Genomic DNA, 25,372 nt, shown 5'->3' on the forward strand with positions numbered 1-25,372 from the left:
GTGTTCAGGATACAGCCAATATTTATTAAATGAATTTTAATCTTGTATAATATTCCTATAAAAATAATATTCAAGTACACGTTAAATTTTTGATATTTCAAATAATTTTGACACGTAACTCGATTTTGTATATTAATATTATTATTTCCAATCCCTGAGCCAAAGATTTCTTTTATAATTATATTTATAAAACTTATAAATTCATTATATACTCTTTGTTATTACATTACGATATCTATTAGTATTGAAAAATAAAATAAATAACCTATTCGGAAAACATTGCTAGTTCTGGTTTGTCTATTTGTTACAATTTCTTCTAAGCGATTTCTTAATATATTGAAATTGTAAATAAAAGTTACTTTTCTGGAAAATTTACCTGTACAAAAATGGATTCTATGAACTTTCAATAAAAGTAATGTAGTATGTACTTCTGGCAACTCTTCTCGATTATACTGCATTCCCCATTTCCCCTTACACTGCACCGCTTACTCTATGGTTAACAACTTGAAGTTAGTTTTCACTTTTTGTAAAACGTAGTTTTCTCATTCAGTAAGTGTCCAGTAATCTGTGTTTGCAACGAGTGATCTCGGTTTTTACAAAAAATACTATTGACAATGGGCGTTTAAATAAAATTGTACCGTTTTCCCTATGAGACCTGTTTTGTAAAAGTATTAATATTATAATACACTGAATAATATAGTATAGTATCGTCAGAAAATACGACATATCTGAAGGTATGTATCTTTATTAAATGACCTTTCTTTGTTTTTACCTTAAATAAGTATGGAAATAGTATACTTCTTCATGTTTTAGATATTTTTTTGTTTTAAATAATACGTATTACTATGTTCTGCATATAGGTGTGGTTTATATATGTACAAGTAATAATTATTTACGCAGTTTGTTATAAACAGCCTACTTTCTCAAAAACAGCTGTTACGTCGTCACACCTTATGCTAAACAGCTGATACAGTGCTCTTTTTTGTTTTTCATGTTTTGAGCTTTAAATAATTATTTTAAACTTGACGAGAAAGTGAAGGTCAATATTCTATCTATGCGTATTAAATATTGATTAATATTTTACTTTCGTTAAGTGATTGATGTATCTTAATATAATATAAATGTGTAAAAACATATATTAGCTAATTTGTTATTAAATTATTAAGAAATTTTAACATATAGTATTCAAAATCAATTAATTGCTCAGAGAAACATTTTAAAAGAAGTACATTTCCTAATTGTATTATTATTTCTTGTAATAATATGATTTGATTTACCTATAAATAATGATAAAACTCTTATACAGATATATTTTGGCATTGTGCTTTAACTTATCATTTTGATAATAGATGTCTGCAGAATGGGGCAGCTTGCCTCTCCTCTCACTGAGATGCGTATTAGATCATTTGAGTACAGAGGATGCGCTTGCTGCATTATCCACGTGCCGTCACTGGCGTAGTGCCATTTTACTATATGAGGGTAAGAAGTAAGTATTAAAACATAACTTATTTGTTTTAAAACTATTTTAATTAAACATTTAAAGCTTTTTTAATAAACAATTAATAACTATGTGACCTATTCCAATTGAAGTAGTAGGAATCAATACAAAAAAACGGCAAATTTACATTTTACATACAATTTCCTAATATCTAAGCTATGTTGTGCACTACTAAGCATTTGTTTATCTTTATTTATATTCAAAATGCTAGTTTTTTGCATAAAAATAGCAAATACAGTTAAATTAATCCCTTGACCAAAGATATTGCATCAATTTGCTGTCAAATATTGGTTATTTGCCTTTACTCCTCTTATAGTTGAAAAGTATACATTATAACTCCTAATTATTAAATTGTTTATGAACTATTGCACCTTTATTTATTTGCATACTTTAATAATCAGTTCAAATACAGTGCCTTGTCATCCACCCCTACATCCATTCTGAGAGACAGACAAAGTACTGGTATTCTGTATGTGATAGTATAGTTCAAATACATACTAATTCCTTATTTCCAATGATTTTATTTTTCTAGTAACTGGTCATTTACCTGGAAAACCTCTATAGCACCCTTGATTTGGAAAGTTCTTTTTTTTATGAATACTTATGCATATTTTTAATTTTTACTGTTAATTTTATAGCAAAAACAATGAAAAAAAATATTTCCAAAATGCAATGAATACATTTCACGGTATTTAATTAGTAAGTGTTTGTGTACTATGTTGACTTACCATGTTTTCTAGGCAATATTATTTTTGGACATAAGCCTCTAGCAGTACCCATCAGTTATATCTTTAGTGTTAAATAATAACATTATATTTAAAAATCTGAATGTTGCTGAGATTTTTAAAGACGGTTTTAATATTACAGCAACATTTTGATCTATAATAAAAAAATAAAACAAAATATGTAGTTATCCAATTATTTTTTTTATTTATTCCTTAACAGAGAATTACTCAAGTTAAATGTGAAAACCCTCGAGAGGAACCTCTTTGTCACACGACTGTTCAAGAAGTACACGAGGAAACTTCATATTATCATTGATAGCGACAACAAAGATTTGGAGAACTTTATGAATTTCGTCCTGCCGCAGTGAGTACGATTTTGTTTAATAATTTTATGGAACCTGTAGTCTTTTTTATTGAAATCTACATTGTAACGGCATGTACACTTACTTTAAACATATTCCGTACTGATTAAGCGAACCACAGTTTTATTACCATAAAAATTCAATTGTATTTTAACCTTAATAGGTTAACTTGCTATAAATTATTTCCTCAAATAGAATGATGACATGTTCATAGAAATTAAAATAATACTCAATTTCTAATATTTATTATGTAACATTTTATCAAAGTTCTTATGTCTTAATTATATAGTTAATAATACCTACACTTATATAATTGAATGAAATGAATAGAAAAATGATTTATTTATGGCAGACTTAAGTCCATTATTGCACTGCTTTACTGAACATTCAAAATAAAATACTCCAATACTAATAGTGAAGTGGTTAGTTGGTTCCGCACAAAGCCCTACGACAAGTAGCCTTGAGCGATAACCGAGAAGGTGCGAATATAAATCATGTTACTTATAATTTGATACCTCAGATGTTTATGAGTAGGAAATGTGCCTTGAAAGTGCCGTATACACTTCCAGCGTAATGCATCCGCCTTATGTAAACATACTTGCAATAAACTGTACACCTTGAACTATAACATACGCGATAATAAAATGTAACTAACCAACTCGCCATAAGAGCTGAGATGGCCCAGTGGTTAGAACGCGTGCATCTTAACCGATGATTTCGGGTTCAAACCCAGGCAAGCACCACTATATATATGTGCTTAATTTGTGTTTATAATTCATTTCGTGCTCGGCGGTGACGGAAAACATCGTGAGGAAACCTGCATGTGTCTAATTTCATCGAAATTCTGCCTCATGTGCATTCCACCAACCCGCATTGGAACAGCGTGGTGGAATATGTTCCAAACCTTCTCCTCAAAAGGAGAGGAGGTCTAAGCCCAACAGTGGGTAATTTACAGGCTGTTACTTTACTTTTTTTTAACCAACTCGTCTAACTTTAATGATTACCCAACATTCGAAAGAAATCTCTTAAAAAAGGCTTACTTTGTCAAAAAATATCTTTAAAGTAGCAGGGAGGAAGTTTTTGACGTTATACAACTGTGTCACATGTAGCTTTGCGACCTTAATATAAGACCGAGGGAATAAGGTGCGTGTTTTCACATACATTCACACAAGCCTGCAGTTTAATATCCTATATATAAAATACCGTTTAAGATTGCCCGCGAATTCATCATTCATTCATTCATGATTTGAATTTTTTTGAATTTTTTACCTCATACTAGGTATTTATTTTTTTAATATTTACATTCTAAGCATCACGCGACGATCTCTTAACAATAGTCTCTTGGAAAACTTAATGAAGGTTGTATATCTTCTTAAATATAATGATTAAGATCAATGTCCACTCAACATGGTTCTTTTTACAAACACCGATATTTATATACGTTAAAAATACTATTAAATATTAAACATACATAATATAGGATATGTTTAAAGTCCCTTTTGATTCGGTATAATAATCAGATGGATTGTATAATTGATTTGCCTCAAATGTAAACATCATTTCGGTTACGTTATTATGTATACAATATTGTTGATGTAAATGTATACAGAAGATTGTAGAACAAAAACTGTTGACATTATACGACACCGGGAGCAAATGCAAAATATAAACTTACCTTGCTCAATATTCGACTACAGATATCGAAATTACTGACTGTGTAAAACGTTTCTCAGTAATTTTATCAACAGGTTTTAAATAAACTTTTGAATTAATTATCTGTAAAACGATAACGATAAATAAAGTAATTTTTTAAACGGCAACTTTGTTCAATATTAACGATTAATAATAATAATCCTCTGAAATTCGAATATTGTCTTCTTCGAAATTCGAAATTAATTTAATATTTAATCTGTGTTGAATGGTGATAGAATAAAAAAGTGTCTTATTTTCTTAAATTAATTTAAATACAAAAAAAGAAAACGTTGTATGCTTCACCTCTAAGCCATATATCCGATTGTGATTAAAATTTGATGAGGTGTTCTGTCTACGCCTATCACCTTGCCAAAAACTTGCTTTGTATGGTCTAACCTTCAATCAAAATGTACGTGTTTCATATCAGTAATAAAATATACATATTGGACAACAACACATACATTACTCTGATCCCAATGTAAGTAGCTAAGGCACTTGTGTTATGTAAAATCAGAAGTAACGACGGTTTCACAAACAGACCCAAGGCAATATAGAAAACTAATGAACCTTTTCTACATGAAATCGAACCCAGGATTTCGGAGTGGCGTATCTATGAAAGTCGATGTACACACTACTCGACTATGGGGTTCGTCATACATATTTTTGACATTCAATAAAATCCAATTGTGGAACCAGCTTTCGCCGGCGGTTTTTCCGAACCGATACGACATGGGAACCTTCAAAAAAAGAGCGTACTCCTTTCTTAAAGGCCGGTAACCTGCAAGCCCCCTGGTGTTGCAGATGTCTATAGGCGGTGGTAGTCACTTTCCAATAGATGAACCTCCTGATCGATTGCCACCTATGCCATAAAAAAAATCATAGTTTCAATGAAGCTTCAAGAATATTTGAAATCTTGACTGCACGACAGAATGATACATAATCTGCTTACGATGAAAATTGCCATTCATGTAATGACGCGTGTTAGGTAATATGAATTAGCTTAATAAGATTACATTACATTGCTATTTGCAATAATCAGACTAGAGCTGGTGTTTTGCTTTATAAAAATAAAATGAAGTTTTTTTAATATCGACTGAATTTCTGTGATATTTAAAACGGCACAGAAATAAATCTATACATATCGCTCTTATCTAAACGCATTTTCGTAATTTGATTGTTTTTATGTTATGATATTCTCATAGGGTCGGGTCAATGGATGGTATCACCGTCCATAGACAGCGATGTAAGAAATTGAATATTGCTTACAGCGCTAATTCGGCAACCTTGGGAATTAAGAGGTTACGTCCCTTGTGCCTGTAGTTAAACTGGCTCTTTCTTTAAACCGTAACACAACAAATAGTATTAGCTTTGGCGTTTGAATATTTGATGACTGCATAACCCCAAGTAAATCAAGCCTAAAGTTACTCGGTAAAATGACTACAGGCTATGTTTCATCCGACCCTATGATACCGAAACCTTTACTAAGTCTGATAGCCTTATCCATTGTAGTCATGTTATGTTACTTACTTAGGCCACATTGACGACTTTTACATATTAATTGGTGCCAGGAAGAGCATTATTGAATATTTATTTATCGATACTGAAATCGCTTTACCTTCAGGCAGTGGTTGATAATATAATCGATAAAGAAATTTATAATGCAGTTCTGTTTATTTGTTCGTGTATTCTGTTTTACTACGATGGATGTATAAACTATTGTTCTTTACTGTTCATTGATGATGAGGAAGAAGCATAAGAGGAGAAGAAAAGAGTATAATGTCATCTGCATATAACGAACTCTTTGGAAAAAGAGTCTAGATATTCTTTGTCTATGGAAATATTTACCTGTATAACAATTAAAACCACTACATAATATATTCATTTTAATGATACTATAAAATGTACGACAATTTTAGATGTTCTTGTACGTCGTACGTGACAAACGCTAGGACAGTTATATATTTTTGTTATTTTGGCAGTCTAGTAACGTACATTAACCCAATTAGCTGTACATCGAGCAAAATTCGTATAAATAAACCCCTAATAACACGGAATAAATAAAGTCACAATGATCCAATTAAATACAAAAGACGTAACGTTAATGTTATACCTTTGATAAAATATGTAAAGTCTACATTGCATGTTAGGCCAACACATCTGGCTGTTGGTTGAAATTGTACAGGTCCGATTGGTCTAAATTGTCATTGGCGGCAAGTTGTCCAATCGTTTTGTGGTTAACCGTACATACTTCTAAAGATGTTGGCGCTTGCCACCTACAGCATTGACTCTATAATCAGTTTGTAGTTACTCCTAAATAGAGATGCATTGGGCGTAATAAAATTCATGTTTTAGGTTTACAATGCCGTATTGGAATACATATGTTATACAAGTTATAAAAGAGTATCAAAACATATCTATAATCAAAGCATAATCAACGTAAAAAAAATAATTATTGCATAAAATTTGTAACTTTTAAAAGTACAAAAACAAGTACAAATTGTATTTATTTTAAGAAACAAGAAATATTTAACTCATAGCTTAATGTTTGGTACATTTCTTTCACTTTAAAATTAAAATAAGCGGATTATAACAATTATGATTTTTATTTATAACATGTCAAAAGTAGCTTTATTTTCAGACTAAGATTACTACATTGCCTTAATAGCTACAGTTATGCTTTGTTAAAGCCGACATAACTTAGTTCTTACTAAATACACAGTAAAGTATATCAGCTATGTTAATAATTACTTTAATGTCAGATTTATGATGATAGATTTTATATAATTGGTTATTCTGCTTTGATTAGTTTCAATACTTATAGGATGTGTTGTATAAAAATATATATTATACTCTTCGGCACGGCGCGTATTGTGAGGAAGTTCCTCTGTTTGGAGCCCTGACCACCGGTGGCTTGGACCCTGTTCCCGCCACTAGTTGGCCTCTATATTTTATATTTTTAAATATATTTTATACATATGTTTGTATTTTATATTTAAAAATGTAATATTATATGAGTAAAAATAAATAAAAAGAATATATTTGAAATTACAATAAGAAAATACCGGCATTCTATCAAACCGTGTAAACTGTTCACTTTTATTGTAATTTGTGTATTGGTCCATATTGGTGCAACAGATTGGCCCAACCTTTTGGACGACAACATGGCATAACAATAATGTATGAAGAACATAAGCTACTATCGTATCACGCAATGTAATCGATATCATAACTAAACATGTTTTAATCTATAAAGTTGCTCAGTGATACAAATGAAAGCTACGACCTCCGTGGTCGAGTGGTGTGTACACCGGTTTTCATGGGTACGCCACTCCGAGGTCCCGGGTTCGATTCCCGGCCGAGTCGATGTAGATTACCATTAGTTTTCTATGTTGTCTTGGGTCTGGGTGTTTGAGGTACCGTCGCGTCGTTACTTCTGATTTCCATAACACAAGTGCTTCAGCTACTTACATTGGGATCAGAGTAATGTATGTGATGTTGTCTCATATTTATATTTATTTATTTATCAAAAAAAAATATATCATATAATGTAATATAACAGTGAAGTTATTTTTATCAAATATCAAGGGTGATAAATTTCAAACTGCTATTTTTATAAAGGAAAATAGCTGTCCGCAACTTTGTGCGTGTTTCAATGAAACTGAAATTTTATGAATGATTCTAAAGTAAAGGTAGCCTAAGTTAATCCCTATTACATCAGCTATCAGTTAGTGTCAGTCCCGTCAAAATCGGTTCAGCCATTCCAGCAAACATTTTTATTTAGGTATATGTACCACATACACAAACAAACATTTTTATTACAAATGTAGATTTCGGTACATATTCTCGTTGCTTGTTTCCTAATCGGTTTGAACGATTTTGATAAAATATTGTTATCATTACGGTTCATCTGGATGTTTCTTAGGACACTGGTGAAGATTTACATATTTAAGCATGCAACAAATTAGAATCAACATTTTGTTATTCGAGTAGAAAGTTTTGTTTATTGGATGAAAAGTCGAATCTAAAATGTAATTCTTGATATCAAGAAATTTTGAAATTTACGAAGGTACGTTTTACAGATTTCTATCGGTCAATGATTTTACAAACAGAGTTAATTGTAAGAGTTTATATCGAAAAATGTGTAGACTTATACATGATGTATTTCTTTACTATCGATCAGGATACGAATAGTACAACAACAGCCTGTAAATTCCCACTGCTGGGCTAAAGGCCTCCCCTCCCTTTGAGGAGAAGGTTTGGAACATATTCCACACGCTGCAATGCGGGTTGGTGGAATACACATGTGGCAGAATTTCTATGAAATTTGTCACATGCCGGTTTCCTCACGATGTTTTCCTTCACCGCTGAGCACCAGATGAATTATAAAGACCAATTAAGCACATGAATCAGCGGTGCTTGCCTGGGTTTGAACCCGCAATCATCGGTTAAGATGCACGCGTTCTAACCACTGGGCCATCTCGACTCACTATACGAATAGTAATTTAAACGAAATTTCAAGATTCACATTCACGTGCGCACTAGACAACTTCATATTTAACTTTTTATCTAAAGTAAAATACGAGTAAATAAATAGTTTTTTAAACGTCTGAACTGTTAATAGAATTATAAATAACTCTTTTCCAATGTTAGTTCGTTTACATTATGTAGCATTTTTATTGTTATCTTGCGCAATGGAAAGTTGATTAAAGTAAAATTTCGTAATATTGACGATATTCGTTTAACAATTCAAATCATGTATTGCTTTTGTAACGATCGCTTATGTAAAATTTATATAGTTTACTTCTATAACATGCATAATCAGTTCATTAGAATAACGTTTAAAAACTTTAGAAAATAACTTGATGTCTTTCCATATCATCATAGTATAAAATATTTCTATTCATATTCAGTATGTGTATTTAATAAATTTGAATAAAAAAAGACCCCCTGAGTTTCTTTCGCCGGGTTTTCTCAGCTCAGAGTGTTTTCTATTTTGAACCGGTGGTAGATTTTAATTTGACTAATAAGTAAGTGTAATAATATTTAATAAAGGAATTTGAACAAAGTCGCTTACCGCTGTCTATTCCTATGTATGCTTAGATATTTAAAATTTACTTGGTGGTAGGGCTTTGTGCAAGCCCGCCTGGGTAGGTACCCACTCATCAATCATTCTACCGCTAAACAACAGTACGCAGTATTGTTGTGTTCCGGTTTAAAGGGTGAGTGAGTCAGTGTAACTACAGGTACAAAAGACATAGCATCTTAATTCTCAAGGCTGGTGGCGCATTGACGATGTTAGGAATAGTTATGAATAGTTACAGCGTCATTGTCTATGGGTGATGGTAACAACTTACCACAGGTGGCCCATATGCTCGTCCGCCAACCTATTCCATAAAAATTAACGCAAAGGAAAAGGTGTGGTTTTTTCCTATATATAGATTAATTCAAGAGGAAGGTTTATATCTATATATGCACAATATTGTAGAGAAACAGTGGTTAATCTATAGGTTTTTAAGGTGATGTCGTAAATAAACACTTTTTCTGCGCTCACATTGCAAACGCTGGCTGAATGCTACAAGATAGATCAAAATAATGACCAACCGTATTGTACTAAGGTGTACAATACGGTAGGTTGGTGCCGTTGAGATCTGAAGCTCATAGAACCCGCCCGAGTCTTATTAATATCTGGCACTTTTTAATTTTATGAACCAATTTATACAAAGCTCGAGTTATATCTTTTTGCTTGTAAACAACTATAAATAATTGATTACGTGCCAAAAACATATACTGAAAATTATTATGCAATAACAAACAATAACAAAAAGTGTCCTTAAACTGACACTGGGCGGTGTTGTTTCTTGACAATAAAACTCCTGCTTATCGATCGGATGTTGCGCTCTACGCAATCCGCATTGCCTTAGTATCCTTCAACATCTACCATACTTTCCGGAATTAGGTCCGTGTTGCCAAAAATTAAGAGCATATTCGTGTAACTAAAGTTGATGAAGAGACAGTAATTCTTTATATAGACATAGTTTATTAAGATAAGAATTAATAACATTAAATGCTTAAATATATACAAATATGAACTAAAACTAGCTACTGTATGAATCTTGATCGCCTGGAATGGTATATACATGACTTTAATGGCAGTTAAGAAACTTTATCCGGAAGTAATAAGAAAGGTCGATTGAGTATTGTAAATGTTTTCACGACCTCCGTGGTGTGTACCGAGTAGTGTGTACACCGGCTTTCATGGGTACGCCGCTCCGTGGTCCCAGGTTCACGGTTTAGTCGGTGTAGGAAAAGTTCATTAGTTTTCTATGTTGTCTTGGGTCTGGGTGTTTGTGGTACCATCGTTACTTATGATTTTCCATAACACAAATGCTTTAGCTACTTACATTGGGATCGAGTAAAGTATGTGATGTTGTCCAATATTTATTTATTTATTGAATTAGAAGATAATCTAAACAAGTAAAATATTTATTTCATATTTTAATGCAAATTTTAAGAAACGTTATTTATTCTCGTAATAATAAATAAATTAATTATTTAACACGATCTATTTATAGTCAAGTATCCAATTACGTTTTTATTGTAAAATATCCAATTTGAACGAATTCAATAAAAACACAAATACGTTTGAGAAATTTCAAATTAACAAGTTATAGAATAACGAAATTAAAGATTGTCGTCTGAATTTGTTTCATTTTCGCTGAATAACTTTTCCTCTTAAAAAAAAAACAACACAAAATAAACAAAAGCAAAGTTATTTCGACATTTAAACGGTTTCACTTCGTACAAATTGTATTTGAATGTAGTTCACGTGTCTTACATAAATGACTAAATTAATTACATTATTGTTCAATTTGCATTTTTCACGCAGCTTTATCACGTGGCATGAATTGAAGTTACACTGACTTACTTTTTAATTCATAAATAATATTCAATAATAGTAATATAATAAAATATGCGTTTATTATTAATAATGTCTGCATCAAAATGTACTTTATTTATGTTGGCTTTTGTAGGCACTTTTAAATTATCATTTAATAGAACTATAAAAGTAAAGCTACCACCGAATCGGAATGTAGATTCAACCGAGAACCGGCAAGAAACTCTCTAGTTACCGTTTTTCGTACATTTGTGATACATTGCTAGGAAGTCGCTTTTATAAATATATATGTATAAAGTGAAATAATACAAAAATCAGTTAGAACATCGATTAATTTCTGAAAAAAATATATATGACTTAATTGCTAGCTGTTTAAAAACTTAATTCAATAAACCATATTTTTTGTTTTTATATTTTGAGTGTAAATAAACAAATATAAATAAAAAATATCTCTATATATTTATTTTTTAATGATTTGATTATATGAACCGGCAAAGTTAAAAATATCTGCGAAATTTTATTGCTACGGAGTATTGACTCAGCGGAGACGAAAACTTGACGTTATAAGCTTATCTTAGATATTTGATGCCTTTACATTATATATACTGCTACGCTATGTACATAACATTGTTGTTTATAATATCTTGTGAGTCGACTGTAAGTAGATAGTTAGGAAACCTTGGTAAAACATTCCGAAGGGAGTCTACCTCCATGATTATTAATAGACCGGAGAACTTTGTTTTGTGTAATAAAAACAGATTCAATATCTATAGCACCTTTTTAATATGCCTCATGAAATAATACCATATTAGTTAGTTGCCTAACTTTTCTTACCGCTAATGCTACGGAGCTGTCTTCAATGTCAACGGATTAGTCTATATTTTGTACCAATGTTTTTAGATACCTCTACACACTTCGCCTATATGCAAGCCTAACGAAATGTTTTTAATTTTTTTTTTATAATTATAAACGACATTTTTTTCGTAGACTTTGTAGCGAAATCACCACGCTGACATAACTAATGGTATATAAAGTACATATTAATTAAAATAATCATATTTACTTTTCAGATTCTTCGATACACAGAATTTGCAAGAATTAGTATTTATCGGACCCGTTTACCTTCAACAGAAGAACATCATATCAGCGTCCAAAATAAATCGGTGAGTGTGTATGACGTCAGCAGTTTCTCGATGCTGTTATAATTGTTGGTAAATAATTATCACAGTATCAGAGCTATTATTTTTTATGTTTGTAATATACCTATTCAGGCTACAGCTATTATAAGTGTAATTACGATACGGAAAACGTGTATGATTTTGTTGTTCAGATGTGTGGATGTAGCATATACATATGCAGGACTCAGATTTCACATTTGTTATAATTTGTCTCTAATTTAGTGTTATTACAATCCATACAAATAAATGAAATCGGTGTGTCTGTTTGTAATATTAAAATAACCGCTTTCTGCTACGTGCATTTGTCTTTATATACGGTACACATACCAAAACACACATTTTTAGAATTTTTGTCTGTCTGTCTGTCTGTTTGTTCCGGGTAATCTCTGGAACGGTTGGGCCGATTTGAACAGGACTTTCATTGGCGGGTAGGTAATAGGACGACCTCCACGGTCGAGTTGTGTGTACACCGGTTTTCATGGGTATGCCACTCTGAGGTCCCGGGTTCGATTCTCGGCCGAGTCGATGTAGATTACCATTAGTTTTCTATGTTGTCTTGGGTCTGGGATTTGTGGTACCGTCGTTACTTCTGATTTCCATACCACAAGTGCTTCATTTGCTTACATTGGGATCAGAGTAATGTATGTGATGCTGTCTCATGTTTATATTTATATTTATAATGTACTAAGGCGTAACTTAGGCTACTTTTTATACGCAAATAATACAAAGTTTTGGAAATATAGGCGCCCAACTTAAGTTGAGCTCTTTCTGATGTGGTTGTCGATATGAATTGGGGGTCAGGTTATACTGGTACTTGATCGGGTGTATGTTGCGTTGCGTTTTGCAAATTTCCCACGCCACGCGGCCGTCGTCGTCTGTTTGTAATTTTTCTACTACGTGGACATGAATGTATATACGGTACACATGCCAAAACGTATAATTGTAGAAGTTTATAATGTGATGTCGCAAGCAAACAAATTCTGTAGTATGTTTAGTATCAGTATTGCACCCGTGCGAAGCCGGGGCGGGTCGCTAGTCGTATATATTAATAACGTAAGCCTATTTTTGTCCCAGTGATTTTATGGGACGGCATTTGTACCTAAAGCAGTTATGTTCTCATGTTGAAGTGTTCGTAGATGTGCAGAAAATTAAAGAAGATTCTAGATTAGAATTGTTACAATTTAATAAAAAAATAATTCAGGGAACGATAAAAAAGGTACTGGCCGGTTAGAGCACGGCTGTATGAGAAAAAAAAATCTTTTAAATAAGGTTTTACCATGTTACAATGTGAATTGAATGTAAAATATGAAGTGAATTGCAATTAAATGAAATAATCTTTCGAATAAACGCAAAATTTCGCGAACTTCGCTAACAAACTAGTATGACATAAATATTATTTATGAACAAGTTACTTCAAAATATTAATATATAATTTGTATATATTGTATCAAATAATTAATTTCCAAAGTTATTTCAAATCGGGAGTCTTAATTATTAAATCTTTTAGCATTTAATTCATAAAAAATAACATAAAAAATGTTTGTTTTCAGAATCATCACTGAGAGTTTACTGTTTAAGAATTCTCACTGTTTACAAAGATTCAGCTTACTGGGTTCTATCATGGCGCCGGTGAAGAACGAAAACGACAGATACACTGTAAGTTATTCAAATTAAATCTCCAAAGCCAAAAGTAATTTAAATTATAGATTTACCTAAAAGAACCGGTATTTGTTTCTATATAAATCAGTATAGAAATATTGTTGTGATAATAGCTTTATTATTTTGATAAAGTTATAATCACTTCTACTTTTATGATTGTTGCCAGAACACTATCTCTTTTACTTAATTCATTTAAAATACTTTAAAGTAACAGCCTATAAATTTCCCACTGCTGAGATAAGGCCTCCTCTTCCATTAAGGAGAGGGTTTGGAACATATTCCACCACGCTGTTCCAATGCGGGATTAAATGCACATGTGGCAGAATTTTGATCAAATCAAATCAGACACGTGCAGGTTTCCTCACGATGTTTTTCTTCACCGCCGAGCATGTGATGAATTATAAACACAAATTAAGCACATATATAGTGGTGCTTGCCTGGGTTTTAACCCGCAATCATCATTAAGAGGCATGCGTTTTAACCACTGGGCCATCTCAGCTCAAAAAAAACTTAAAAGAAATTAAACTGATAAATAAGTCAAAAATGTCTTTTTGTCAGAACTATTATATCGTTAATTTCACAAGCGTTTACAAATTCATTAGGTGGTGGTTTATACACACACACACACACAAATTATATTATATAATTACAAATATTATATAGAGTGCAGTCTGCTATACATACTATCTAGACTATAAACCATGTTAAAGATGGCCAATAAACAGGACAAGAATCTCCCCATTGATTAAACAACAACAACAGCCTGTAATTTCCCACTGCTGTGCTAAAGGCCTCCTCTCCCTTTAAGGAGAAGGTTTGGCACCTACATATTCCACCTCGCTGTTCCAATGCGGGTTGGTGGAATACACATGTGGCAGAATTTCTATGAAATTTGTCACATGCAGGTTTCCTCATGATGTTTTCCTTCACCGCTGAGCACGAGATAAATTATAAAGACAAATTAAGCACATGAATCAGTGGTGCTTGCCTGGGTTTCAACCCGCATTCATCGTTTAAGATGCACGCGTTCTAACCACTGGGCCATCTCTGCTCGCAAGCAAAATTCGTTTAATCAATAAAAATCTTAACCATTGATTAAACGAATTTTGCTAATATTTATTTTTAATATGAAAATACAAACAATTATTAATAATTATTTCAGCATAAATATGTGGAGTACTATTCGAGACCGCTCACATTCAGCACTGTTTCACCGTTCGATACAGTATTTTCGCGTTGCAACGCTGGTTTGATGGCATTCTCTTCACTACGAGTGAGTATTTAACCGACTATCACGCAATAGGCTATTTGACAATGCGAAAAATAAATTGTGAATTATTGTAATCAGTGTATATTATGAGTTTAAAAATGGTTATTTACTAAAAATCCATCAATAAAAATGCATTTTTTCAAACGTTTGTCACGTGACACAAAACGCACCTGATTGGTCGGGATTATGATGAATTCACTTTCTTGTAAACCTTGCTTTTCTACTATATGTACCACAGATTAAAATACAGCAAAGTGACGTCACCGACCCCATTGCGGCGCCATATTGTCCAAGTAGCGTTTTCGGGCGTTATTTAAATATGTAATTTTTAATATGATATTTTTCGGCAAATATGTACTAGAAATAAAAAAATCTACTTTTACTGGGTACCTTAACCTCTACTAAATAATATAAAATGGATTATAAAAACCAGTCAAATAGTCTATTATGAAGAGTAATACGATAATATATTAGATTACATTCAACAATCGCACCTTAGAGCTACAATAATTTTGATATTATAATATGCTATCATGATATGTATATGTTTAAACTTGTTTATGGTATTGGTAGGCCGAAATGTCGAGCGGTTACCACAGTCCTTACATAACAAATGTCCCACCAACCTTGGGAACTAATATGTTATATTCCTTGTGCCTGTAATTACACTGGGTTAATTTTCTTTTTAAAATTCTAGCCAGCGAGAGAATATATAGAGAGCGTTGCCCTACCAGCATATCCAAAAAGCAAAAATATTATTTCAAGAGCAAACCTTAATCCCTATATGATAATAATATAAAATTTATATTCAAGTTTAAAAGGAACGTTTTAAATATCGATCTCACATTACTTATACCTAGAACGAGAAATTGTCAGGCCAATAATTTAAATTCAATGATGTTTTAGTAAACAGATATGTTATTAACGCGCAAAAAGTGAAGACTAGAAAACGTCCTAATTGGGACGTTTTTCTTTAGTCGTTTTACGTAGTAATACGTTATAATACATCATAATTACGTAATAATACGTTTTGCGTAATTAAAACATCTAGTTATCCCTTTTACCTATTGTTTTTATCAAGCTATCCTTTTTACTTTAAACGAAATGTAAAAATAAACTAAAATAAACGGTCCCCGGCGCGGCACACTTTTTTCTGTTATTTAGTATGGATATAACATATCTGTTTATTAGAATATCATTGTTTAAATTGATATTCCCATATATAGTAGATATAAACATGGCCTTAATTTTTTTTTTAATATTTCAGCAATTAATCTTCGATTTTGACCTAATGAGTACGCCGACACTGCAGACTCTGAGCCAGATGGGTCAAATAACAGACCTCACGCTGAATATTGGACAAAAGCGGCCCGTGAACCTACCCCTCGTTGATTGGAACTACGCGAACCGAAACCTACGGGTGACTTTGATCGTTGTAAGTATTATTATTAAACAAAGGTAAGAGGGTATAGTTCGACACAAATTAGATGTAGCATCGGAAAATGCAATGAAATGATTATAAAACCGATTACTGCCGATTTACACGACCAATAGAAATAGCTCCCTATCGCGCCATTTGACGCTATTCGTCGCTATAGATTCACGCGTCAGAGAAAACAAGTGCATGTAAACGACGCGCCAAATTGACGAATATATTAAGTCATATGATATTACAAGTTATTACGTTTGTGTAAAGATCATATTCGCATGCGAAATAAATATTGATAATTTGATCTAGCGTACTTAATTCGGTTGTGATCGGTTTTACGAACTTTGCCGATGATACATCTATGTTGTGTCATACTATACCTTTTGCAAACTCGCATATTTCATGGTCATAGTATTACTTCCAATACAAAAAGTCTGTTTGATTTGCATTTTTGTTTGGGTTAGTATTGTTAGAAAAAAACCCTTCCACACATATACATATTTATCGAGCATTATATTATATTTATATATTCAATCATGGGATGTAACATTACATCTAAAATTGCATATAAGAAAATCATTTTAAATTTATTGAATCACATATTGTAGTGAAGTATTGCCGTAAGGTATTAACGTGATCGAGTCATCATCCTCCTGCCCTTATCCCAGTTTTATTTGGGGTCGGCGCAGCATGTCTCTCCTTCCATACTTCTCTGTCAGACGTCATCTCACAAGTAACATTATTTCTAACCATATCGTCTTTCACACAATCCATCCATCGTTTCCTTGGTCGTCCTCTACCTCTATATCCATCCACATCCATGCTCAAGGCCTTCCTCACAATAACGCGATCAAGTAAATGTTAATAAAGTATCGATTAGCAAAATCTAAATAAAATAATAACAATGGATAGAAATATCGAAAAAAACATTCTTCTTCATCTTGTTCCACTTCACAATTGAAAGTTAAAACCAATTTTGTGTAACATACAATCTGTATATTTCGAAGCAATTTTTTTCTGCTAACGCTACTCTCTTCCTCAATTTTGCCCTGGATTATTTTATGAAGAACACTGAATCTACCCGGTCATGTTATAGAACACGACTAGTTTCCTTCTCTCTAAAATCAAAATGATTTCTTAATTTTTTTTATAATTTTTACATACAAATTGTTAGCATTTATTTTAGGCACCAAAATTTCGAAGAAATCTGGATTCCGTCTATACTATCTGCTTTGTTCACAGATAACAGTCCCACACTGCATGATGAACATGGTAATCGAGGAAGTTTTCATTGAGGGTCTACCGTTGTTCTCATTGAAGGTTCTATTCTGTGAAACGGTGAGTGACTATATTTTAGTTTCTATGTTCGTGTATTACAAAAATTGTTCATAATTTTAGTGTATCTGCTAATGTATTGGTACAATAACAGCATTTAGACTTCCCACTGATGTGCTAAGGCCACCTCTCCCACTAAGGAGAGGGTTTGGAACATGTTCCACCACGCTTTTCCAATGCGGGTTGGAGGAATGCACATGTGGCAGAATTTAGATGATATTAGTCACATGTGGAGTTCTTCACGATGTTTTACTTCACCGCCGAGCATGAGATGAATTATAAAAACAAATTAAGCACGTGTATATAATGGTTCTTGCCTGGGTTTGAACTCGAAATCATCGTTTAAGATGCACGCGTTATAACCACTGGGCCATCCCAGCTCCTAAGAAAATAATAATGTTTTATGTGATGTGAGTAATGTGATCCATCTAGAACCGATAAGCTATAATAATATGTTAAACATCTTTGAATACCGTGTTTGCAAGTTCCAAAACTAAGTGTCGATATAATGTGAGGTAATTCAATTCCCTCTCCAGTTACACGTGGGTATTCTCCAACGCGTCGTGCTCATGTACAAGGAGACGATACGCGAGTTCGTTTGGATCGATTCCCCTGGTAACACTGTCGACGTCTGCGGCAGGATTATCAAACATCACAGGGAACCCACAGAGGTATGATCATTTTTATGTTATACTTATATATGTATGTGTATGCGTGTGTGTGTGCATGCGTGCGTGCGTGCGTGTGTGCGTGCGTGCGAGCGAGTGTGCGTGCGTGCGTGCTTGCGTGTGTGCGTTCGTGCGTGCTTGCGTGTGTACGTGCGTCGTGCGTACGTGTTTTTGTGTGTGTGCATTTTGTGCAAAGCATTTTGAACTAGCTATTACTATTACATATGCTTACCAAAATCTTGAAATTTAATAGCATAGACTTAGTATGATAACCAAATTCTTACTACTAATTGTCACTTATTACCAATACATAGTCTTTGTTACAAAAAAACCTATTTGTTTTTAATAAAAATACTAACTTTATAAAAGTCAAGTTTTAATATATCATATCTGCAAACAAAATTTACCGTGATAAGGGAAGAGTCCCACAGATGTTATCCCAAAGCATCCCAAGAAGAAATTTCATATATTTTATATAAATAATAATATTTTCAATAAATATTTAAGAACAAATGAATGAATGAATTATGTCTGTACATATTTTGTTTATTTCAGTTCACCATGTCTAACGTGAATCCGATTATATTGCTATGCTGGCAGTGCACTCAATTAAAGAGACTTGTCATACATGGTGAGTAAAATCACTAAGTGCTAAATAATAAATCAATAAATGTGGAATTGTATAAGACTTCCTAAATAAATACTATATTTTATGTCATTGATATAATTTTTTGTTGCAATTATAATGCTGTAATGTTGCTTGAATGTATAAAAACAAAATCGAATCAATTTAATATTATATTGGACAAAAAAATGCATTTTCAGGTTACTGGGTGTGGCAATACGATCTTCTAGGCATAGTTCGCCTCCGTAGGTCTCTACAGGATCTGGAAATATCTGCCATATACGACAGACAGAGTCGCTTCACGACGGCGACACGCAGCGATCACATGGTACGAGTGCTGGCCACTGATACCCAGAAAATCCTCGATCCTGAATATATACAAGTGAGTATAATACACTTATTATTCTAAAAACCAAACATTTTTTTTTTATACTGGATTATAAATTAATGCTGATCGAAAAAAAGCGGCCCTATAACCACATACTGCGCACAGCAACCGCAAATTAATTAATTTAGCATCTGGTTCTTAATATATAACAGTTGGCATTATTTGGACTATCATATATGTATACTTTTTTTTTTCTGTCTCAAAGTAATGTAATATCTTTATTAAGATAAGAATTAACAACATTAAATGCTTAAATATATAGATATACAAATATGAACTAAAACTAGTTACTGCATAAATCTTGACCGCGTGGAATGGTGGCAAGAATGATAGCAGCATTTCCCCGTTGAATCGCAATTCCGATCCTCTGGGCAAAAAACGAACCAGCCCTCCTGTCACCAGTGGAGGCAATGAGGCGAGGTGTTATACTTTTGATGAAGCTTTTTGCACCACTACTACAAAGGGCCAAGCGTTTGTATGTATAGATAGCGCACGAGTTGAATGCAGAGCTCAGGAATTCGATAGTGCTGTGACCTAATTATAATTGATGACCAAAATACTCATTATATTGTGAGTAATTAATATCGATAATTTCACTATGTTAGCATAATGAAAAAAAGGCAAAATAATACTGATCATATATTTTTATTAATTATTTCACAAAACGAAATAAAAAAAAAACACAAAAATTTATTTATTATTATTATCATCAGATTCACACATGGTTGAATCGGTGTAACTATCCTCACCGTCGCTGACTTCAATTATAAATCGATCAATAGTATCTACAATCAATCCATCTCTTTGCCAATAATTTTCTTATTACTTCAACAATAATAATGCGGTAACACGGCAAGCGTACGATAGCTGTCAAGGATGGAACAACACTACAGTGCGGGCGAGCGGGGAGGGGCGTGCGGACGGCGGGGGAGGTGCTCCCGCTCTTTACCTCACGCCCCGACTGCATTCAACTCGTGCGCTATCTATATACATGTATGTGCGTGCGTGTGTGCGTGCGTGCGTGCGTACATGTTTTTGTGTGTGTGCAACTTGTCCGAAAACTAGCTATTACTATTACATATGCTTACCAAGATTTTGAAATTTAATAGCATAGATTTAGTATAGCATCATGAATGACGTTTCTCCTAATGCCGTGCAACCCGCAGCAAGTGAACTCGTACACGGAGTTCGAGTGGTCGCCGGCGCTGTGGGAGCGCCTGCACCCCGCGCTGCGCCCGCGCGCCACGCTCGCGCACCGCATCGACTACGTGCTGCGCGAGAGCCTGCGCCCCGCCGTGCGCACGTGAGTGTCCCCCCACCCTGCGTACGTGATTCTACTCAACGCTGCGCACGTAAATGTCCCCCCACCCTGCGCACGTGATTCTACTCAACGCTGCGCACGTAAATGTCCCCCCACCCTGCGCACGTGATTCTACTCAACGCTGCGCACGTAAATGTCCCCCACTCTGCGCACGTTTTTCTTCTCAACGTTGCGCACCTAAGTGTGCCCCCCCCACCCTGCGCACGTGATTCTACTCAACGCTGCGCACATAAGTGTCTCCCCCACCCTGCGCACGTAAGTGTAGTAAGAGTAGTGTAATTTTTTAGTTACATTTTTAACATTTTCCTTTTTTTAATCACAGGTTTTAGGATGGACTCCGGAAATAATCTCAGAGCGAAGATGCAGTTTTATCAGCGGTTACCAGCAACGGACTGTAGTAAGATCTTAATATAAAAGTATCACTCAGGTCAGTGAGACTTACTGGAAATATTTGACATCGGTGTCATTTCAACCGCGATGAAGCCTGATCACGAAGCGACGTTTGTCGCATTACAACTTGTAATTTTAGGTATCTTTTTGATATTTATGTATTAAAAGAATAACATAAGGAAGAAGAGCTAATAAGATCTATACAGCTGTGGATATTGATCGAGGAAATAAAGTGTAGTTTGTTCCGAAGTCGGTTAACTTAAACTTTTTTATACGAAAAATGTATGCCAGTTACTTCTCGACCGGTATTATTCGCCATTTTAAAACATCAATATTAAAAAGATATTCTCGATTGAATGATATTCAATCAATAATTGGTTTCGGGTTCTCAAATCAAAATTAATTGTTGGGTATAATGTTTAGATATAAGAATTATATCGTTAGAGATGTGTCGATTACGTCTGTGTATCGTTTTTTAGATAATTTCTCCTAAAATATTGTTTTAAAGTATGTAATATGCAATATTTAAAAAAAAATCGATATCTTTAGGCCTAAACGATTTCTTCTCGAATATTCATGTTGTATTTTTTTAAATTGCATTTTCTCATAACTATTAGTGGAATATTTAATTTGCAAAAGTTCCTTTATCTAGAATTTACTGGAGACCTAATAAAGTTTAAACAGTTCACATTAATTAAACATGCACTTAGGGAAAACGCGAAACCTTCATAGATGTTTTACGCTTGTAAATAGCTTAAGTTTTGAACTTGAAGAAAAATGTTTTAAAAAAAAAGCAGTGAAAATTGTATCCTATATATATATTACAAATTTAAATAATATGACATAAAAAAGTCATAGTAAAAGTCAATTTTCACCAAATTACTAACAGAGTGTATATGTATAAATATATATTCAATCTGTAGTCATAAATTTGTCTATGGTATAACATTAATTGATTAATTGTTGTAACTAAAAAGTTCTATTATTAATGAATAGAGTGATGTGCTATCTTAAACTTTTATCATATCAAAGGTAGCAAAAATTTAGTTAACGACATTCTTATGAGTACAGATTAAATTATAGAACTTCGAAGAAAATAGAGTTTCCTAGTAATTTCTAATATGTATAAAAAATATTGAGAAACGCCGAATGATATGTTTACTGGCAACATCTCTCAAAAATACGAATTTATCGTAGTTAAAAGTCATGATAAAAATTAAAAAAAAAGTTAGAATTCCCACGCCAAGGGTTGTATGAAACGGTTCAGCTGATATTGTCTTTACAAAGGTTAAAAACAAATAAATACTATATTTGGTAAATAAAATCCAACAGTATTCGTTTTCAGAGATTAAAAATTAGGTATAGACTAATTATATTACAAATTTTAATAGGAAATTATTCAGTCTTGTAGTTTTTATATATATGACAAATGGAATTTAGTACTGGTTTTCTTTCATAGTATCTTGTCATTTTAGTCTTCGTCATTTTTTATAAATAGTAAAAAAAGCTAAAATATATTCAAACTACTTACTATTACAACAATATTCACACACCCATAAATATATGTGGCCATTTTATAATATTTATTGGACTTATTTGGATATGTAAACCAATGTTAAATGTTTTATTTTTTTTTATATATAATTTATTTAATTTCGCGCCATTTTATTACTCGCGGGTGAAATAATATTTTTTTTTAAATGATCACGATGGCTGAGGTTCGAATTAATGAGGCTTAAAATGAGATAAACTGTAATTTGTAACTTGGCGTGGTGTTAGAAATTCGCAACATCTAGTCAGAACCGTGGGACATTTGTACATATATTATATAAAATAACGCGTTCACCTGCGGTATTAAAGATCGAATTGCACAAAATGTAACGAAGTATTACAAAAATACATATTATAATTTATATCAACTCTATAGCTTTAAGAGAATAATAATCTCAGAAACTGTATAAAATACAGTTATTTTTATCATACGTGCCACTCTGTTGCTGCGACGAGACTAGTTTTTCTCCGAGGGAACTTAAATGTTGAATAGGGTGTTATCGTTTTAAGCTAATACACGACTTTGTAGGAAACAATGTAATTTTTTTAACAATTATTAAAAGACATTGCATTTATCGTTACATTATCGACCACGAGAGTGAAGAAAATCTTGAAATTACATTTTATTTCATACGAACGATTCAAATTCGAAACGCACTACCTTGTATGTATCGTGAATTAGCCGATGTTTGTAAAGTTTTATTTCAGTGGAGTCACATATAGTCCGTCCCCAGCGCTACACGGTTGCGTTTATAAATACACTGACTAAAACACATTGAAACGGCTTTAGCTTCCCTCAGTAATAATACAAGGAGTGCAAAAAATTGATAATAAATATATAAATCATAGTCACGCACAAACATTGTGATCTTAAGTATAAACCCAATTATTCGAAAGTATGCCTTTAACGATAGTGTACAAAAAATATATATATATTCGTACATTTACCTTCGATTCCTGTAATATCGAATTGTGCTAAATAATTATTGTAATCGAAAATCACTTTACTAGGCCAATTTAATTGTATTAAAGAAATTGCTTCAAGTAGGTTATAGTACTAAGTACTTTAGATAAATAAACTCACTAAATTACTTGAAATAATAATAATAAAAAAAACAATGGTTTCTTCAAATATTTTTTAAGATGTTTATAAAAAGTTCGATGCGAAGAACATATTTTGTAAGGCAACGAAGAGACTTACCAACATACATTCCCTGAGACTGAGAACAAATAGAAGAGGCTTAGATCAAATAAGAACATAATATGTATTACAAAATAATATTAAGAACAACAATGGCGGTCATTGCAAAAGTGGATAGCGTACAAAGATATTTATTACTACACCCTGTATAATATCAAAATATCAAATCTATATGAATAATATAAGAGTTTAATGATAGCCTTACATAAAATAAATACATATATTTACCTTTTTAAAATAGCCATAATTTAAATGTGAAGAAGTTAATTGATCTCTGTTCCCGTAACAAATATATAACCACTTTTGTTTTGACAGCCATACTTGACAACTGACATATGTATAATAAAATGTGATATAAATACAAATGACAACCGTATTTTAAGAACATTAACAAAGGAAATACATTCCCGCCTCTTGTTTTAATAATTTCGTCTCTGCCAAAACAAACAGCTTTAAAAATATTACCCATTTGTTATATCGTCATTGTTTTGAAGACGGTACGCATCTCTATTATTAATATTAATTCGAAAACCACCAAAGATGTAATAGTTTTGCGTACTCACCTCGATTCCAAATGTGGCAGAGACTTAACAACCAAGACTTCAATAAGGCTGTGAAACAACTTGATTCGGTTCAGCTAATTTTATAAACAATGTGAAAAATAAGAGTAATTGGATGAATCAGTTGACAGAAAATAGTATAACATATCGCTCGTTCTCATTTCAAATGCATAACTTTTCTATAGCAAAGTAAAATGGAAAAACATTTTCGGCTTTACTTGTAAACATTGTATGGTCTGATCAAACATAGATTTATCTCTTTCTATCATTACTGATTTGATATTTGAAAGAAGAAGACATCATTGTTTAACTAATTCCCTCAGCGTAAAATATAAGTAAAGCCGTAAATGTGAAGTAAAATAAACGTTAGCTGGTTAACTGATTTCTTCCAAAACTATTAACAAACGAAGGGCATGAACATTTTTAAACCCACCTTAATTAATTAGTAACGAATTTTACGATATCAACGACGACGAACTTTAGTGCTTATAATTATAAGCTTATGCCCTTTGTTGTACTATTCATTATGCCACGCTGTGACAATGTTGCTATATTAAAAAATATATTTACAGATTTCTAAACGTTTCTCGTAATATACCTGAAAAAAAAAACTTTGAAGATCGAA

The 25,372-nt window shown here is 32.7% G+C and overlaps 1 protein-coding gene across 1 annotated transcript; it reads left to right on the plus strand.

The window, feature by feature from the left end:
- Positions 1–452: 452 nt before the first annotated feature.
- LOC124539224 lies at positions 453–24,842 on the plus strand. The gene is made up of 13 exons (XM_047116521.1): positions 453–734; positions 1,350–1,486; positions 2,444–2,587; positions 12,243–12,335; positions 13,901–14,006; positions 15,172–15,282; positions 16,547–16,714; positions 17,951–18,046; positions 18,580–18,714; positions 19,267–19,342; positions 19,537–19,718; positions 20,891–21,027; positions 21,368–24,842. Exons 2-13 carry the CDS (start codon positions 1,350–1,352, stop codon positions 21,372–21,374), a joined length of 1,392 nt encoding a protein of 463 aa, XP_046972477.1. The 5' UTR covers positions 453–734; the 3' UTR covers positions 21,375–24,842.
- The last annotated feature ends 530 nt before the right edge of the window (positions 24,843–25,372 follow it).

This window comes from Vanessa cardui, chromosome 22, assembly GCF_905220365.1.
Source record: "Vanessa cardui chromosome 22, ilVanCard2.1, whole genome shotgun sequence".
NCBI lineage: Eukaryota > Metazoa > Arthropoda > Insecta > Lepidoptera > Nymphalidae > Vanessa > Vanessa cardui.

Coding starts and splice junctions, on each gene's coding strand:
- LOC124539224 (XM_047116521.1), top strand. CDS start 1,350: ATGTCTGCAGAATGGGGCAGCTTGCCTCTCCTCTCACTGAGATGCGTA. Junction 16,715..17,950: donor TACGGGTGACTTTGATCGTT/GTAAGTATTATT, acceptor CTTTGTTCACAG/ATAACAGTCCCACACTGCAT. Junction 19,719..20,890: donor TCGATCCTGAATATATACAA/GTGAGTATAATA, acceptor TGCAACCCGCAG/CAAGTGAACTCGTACACGGA.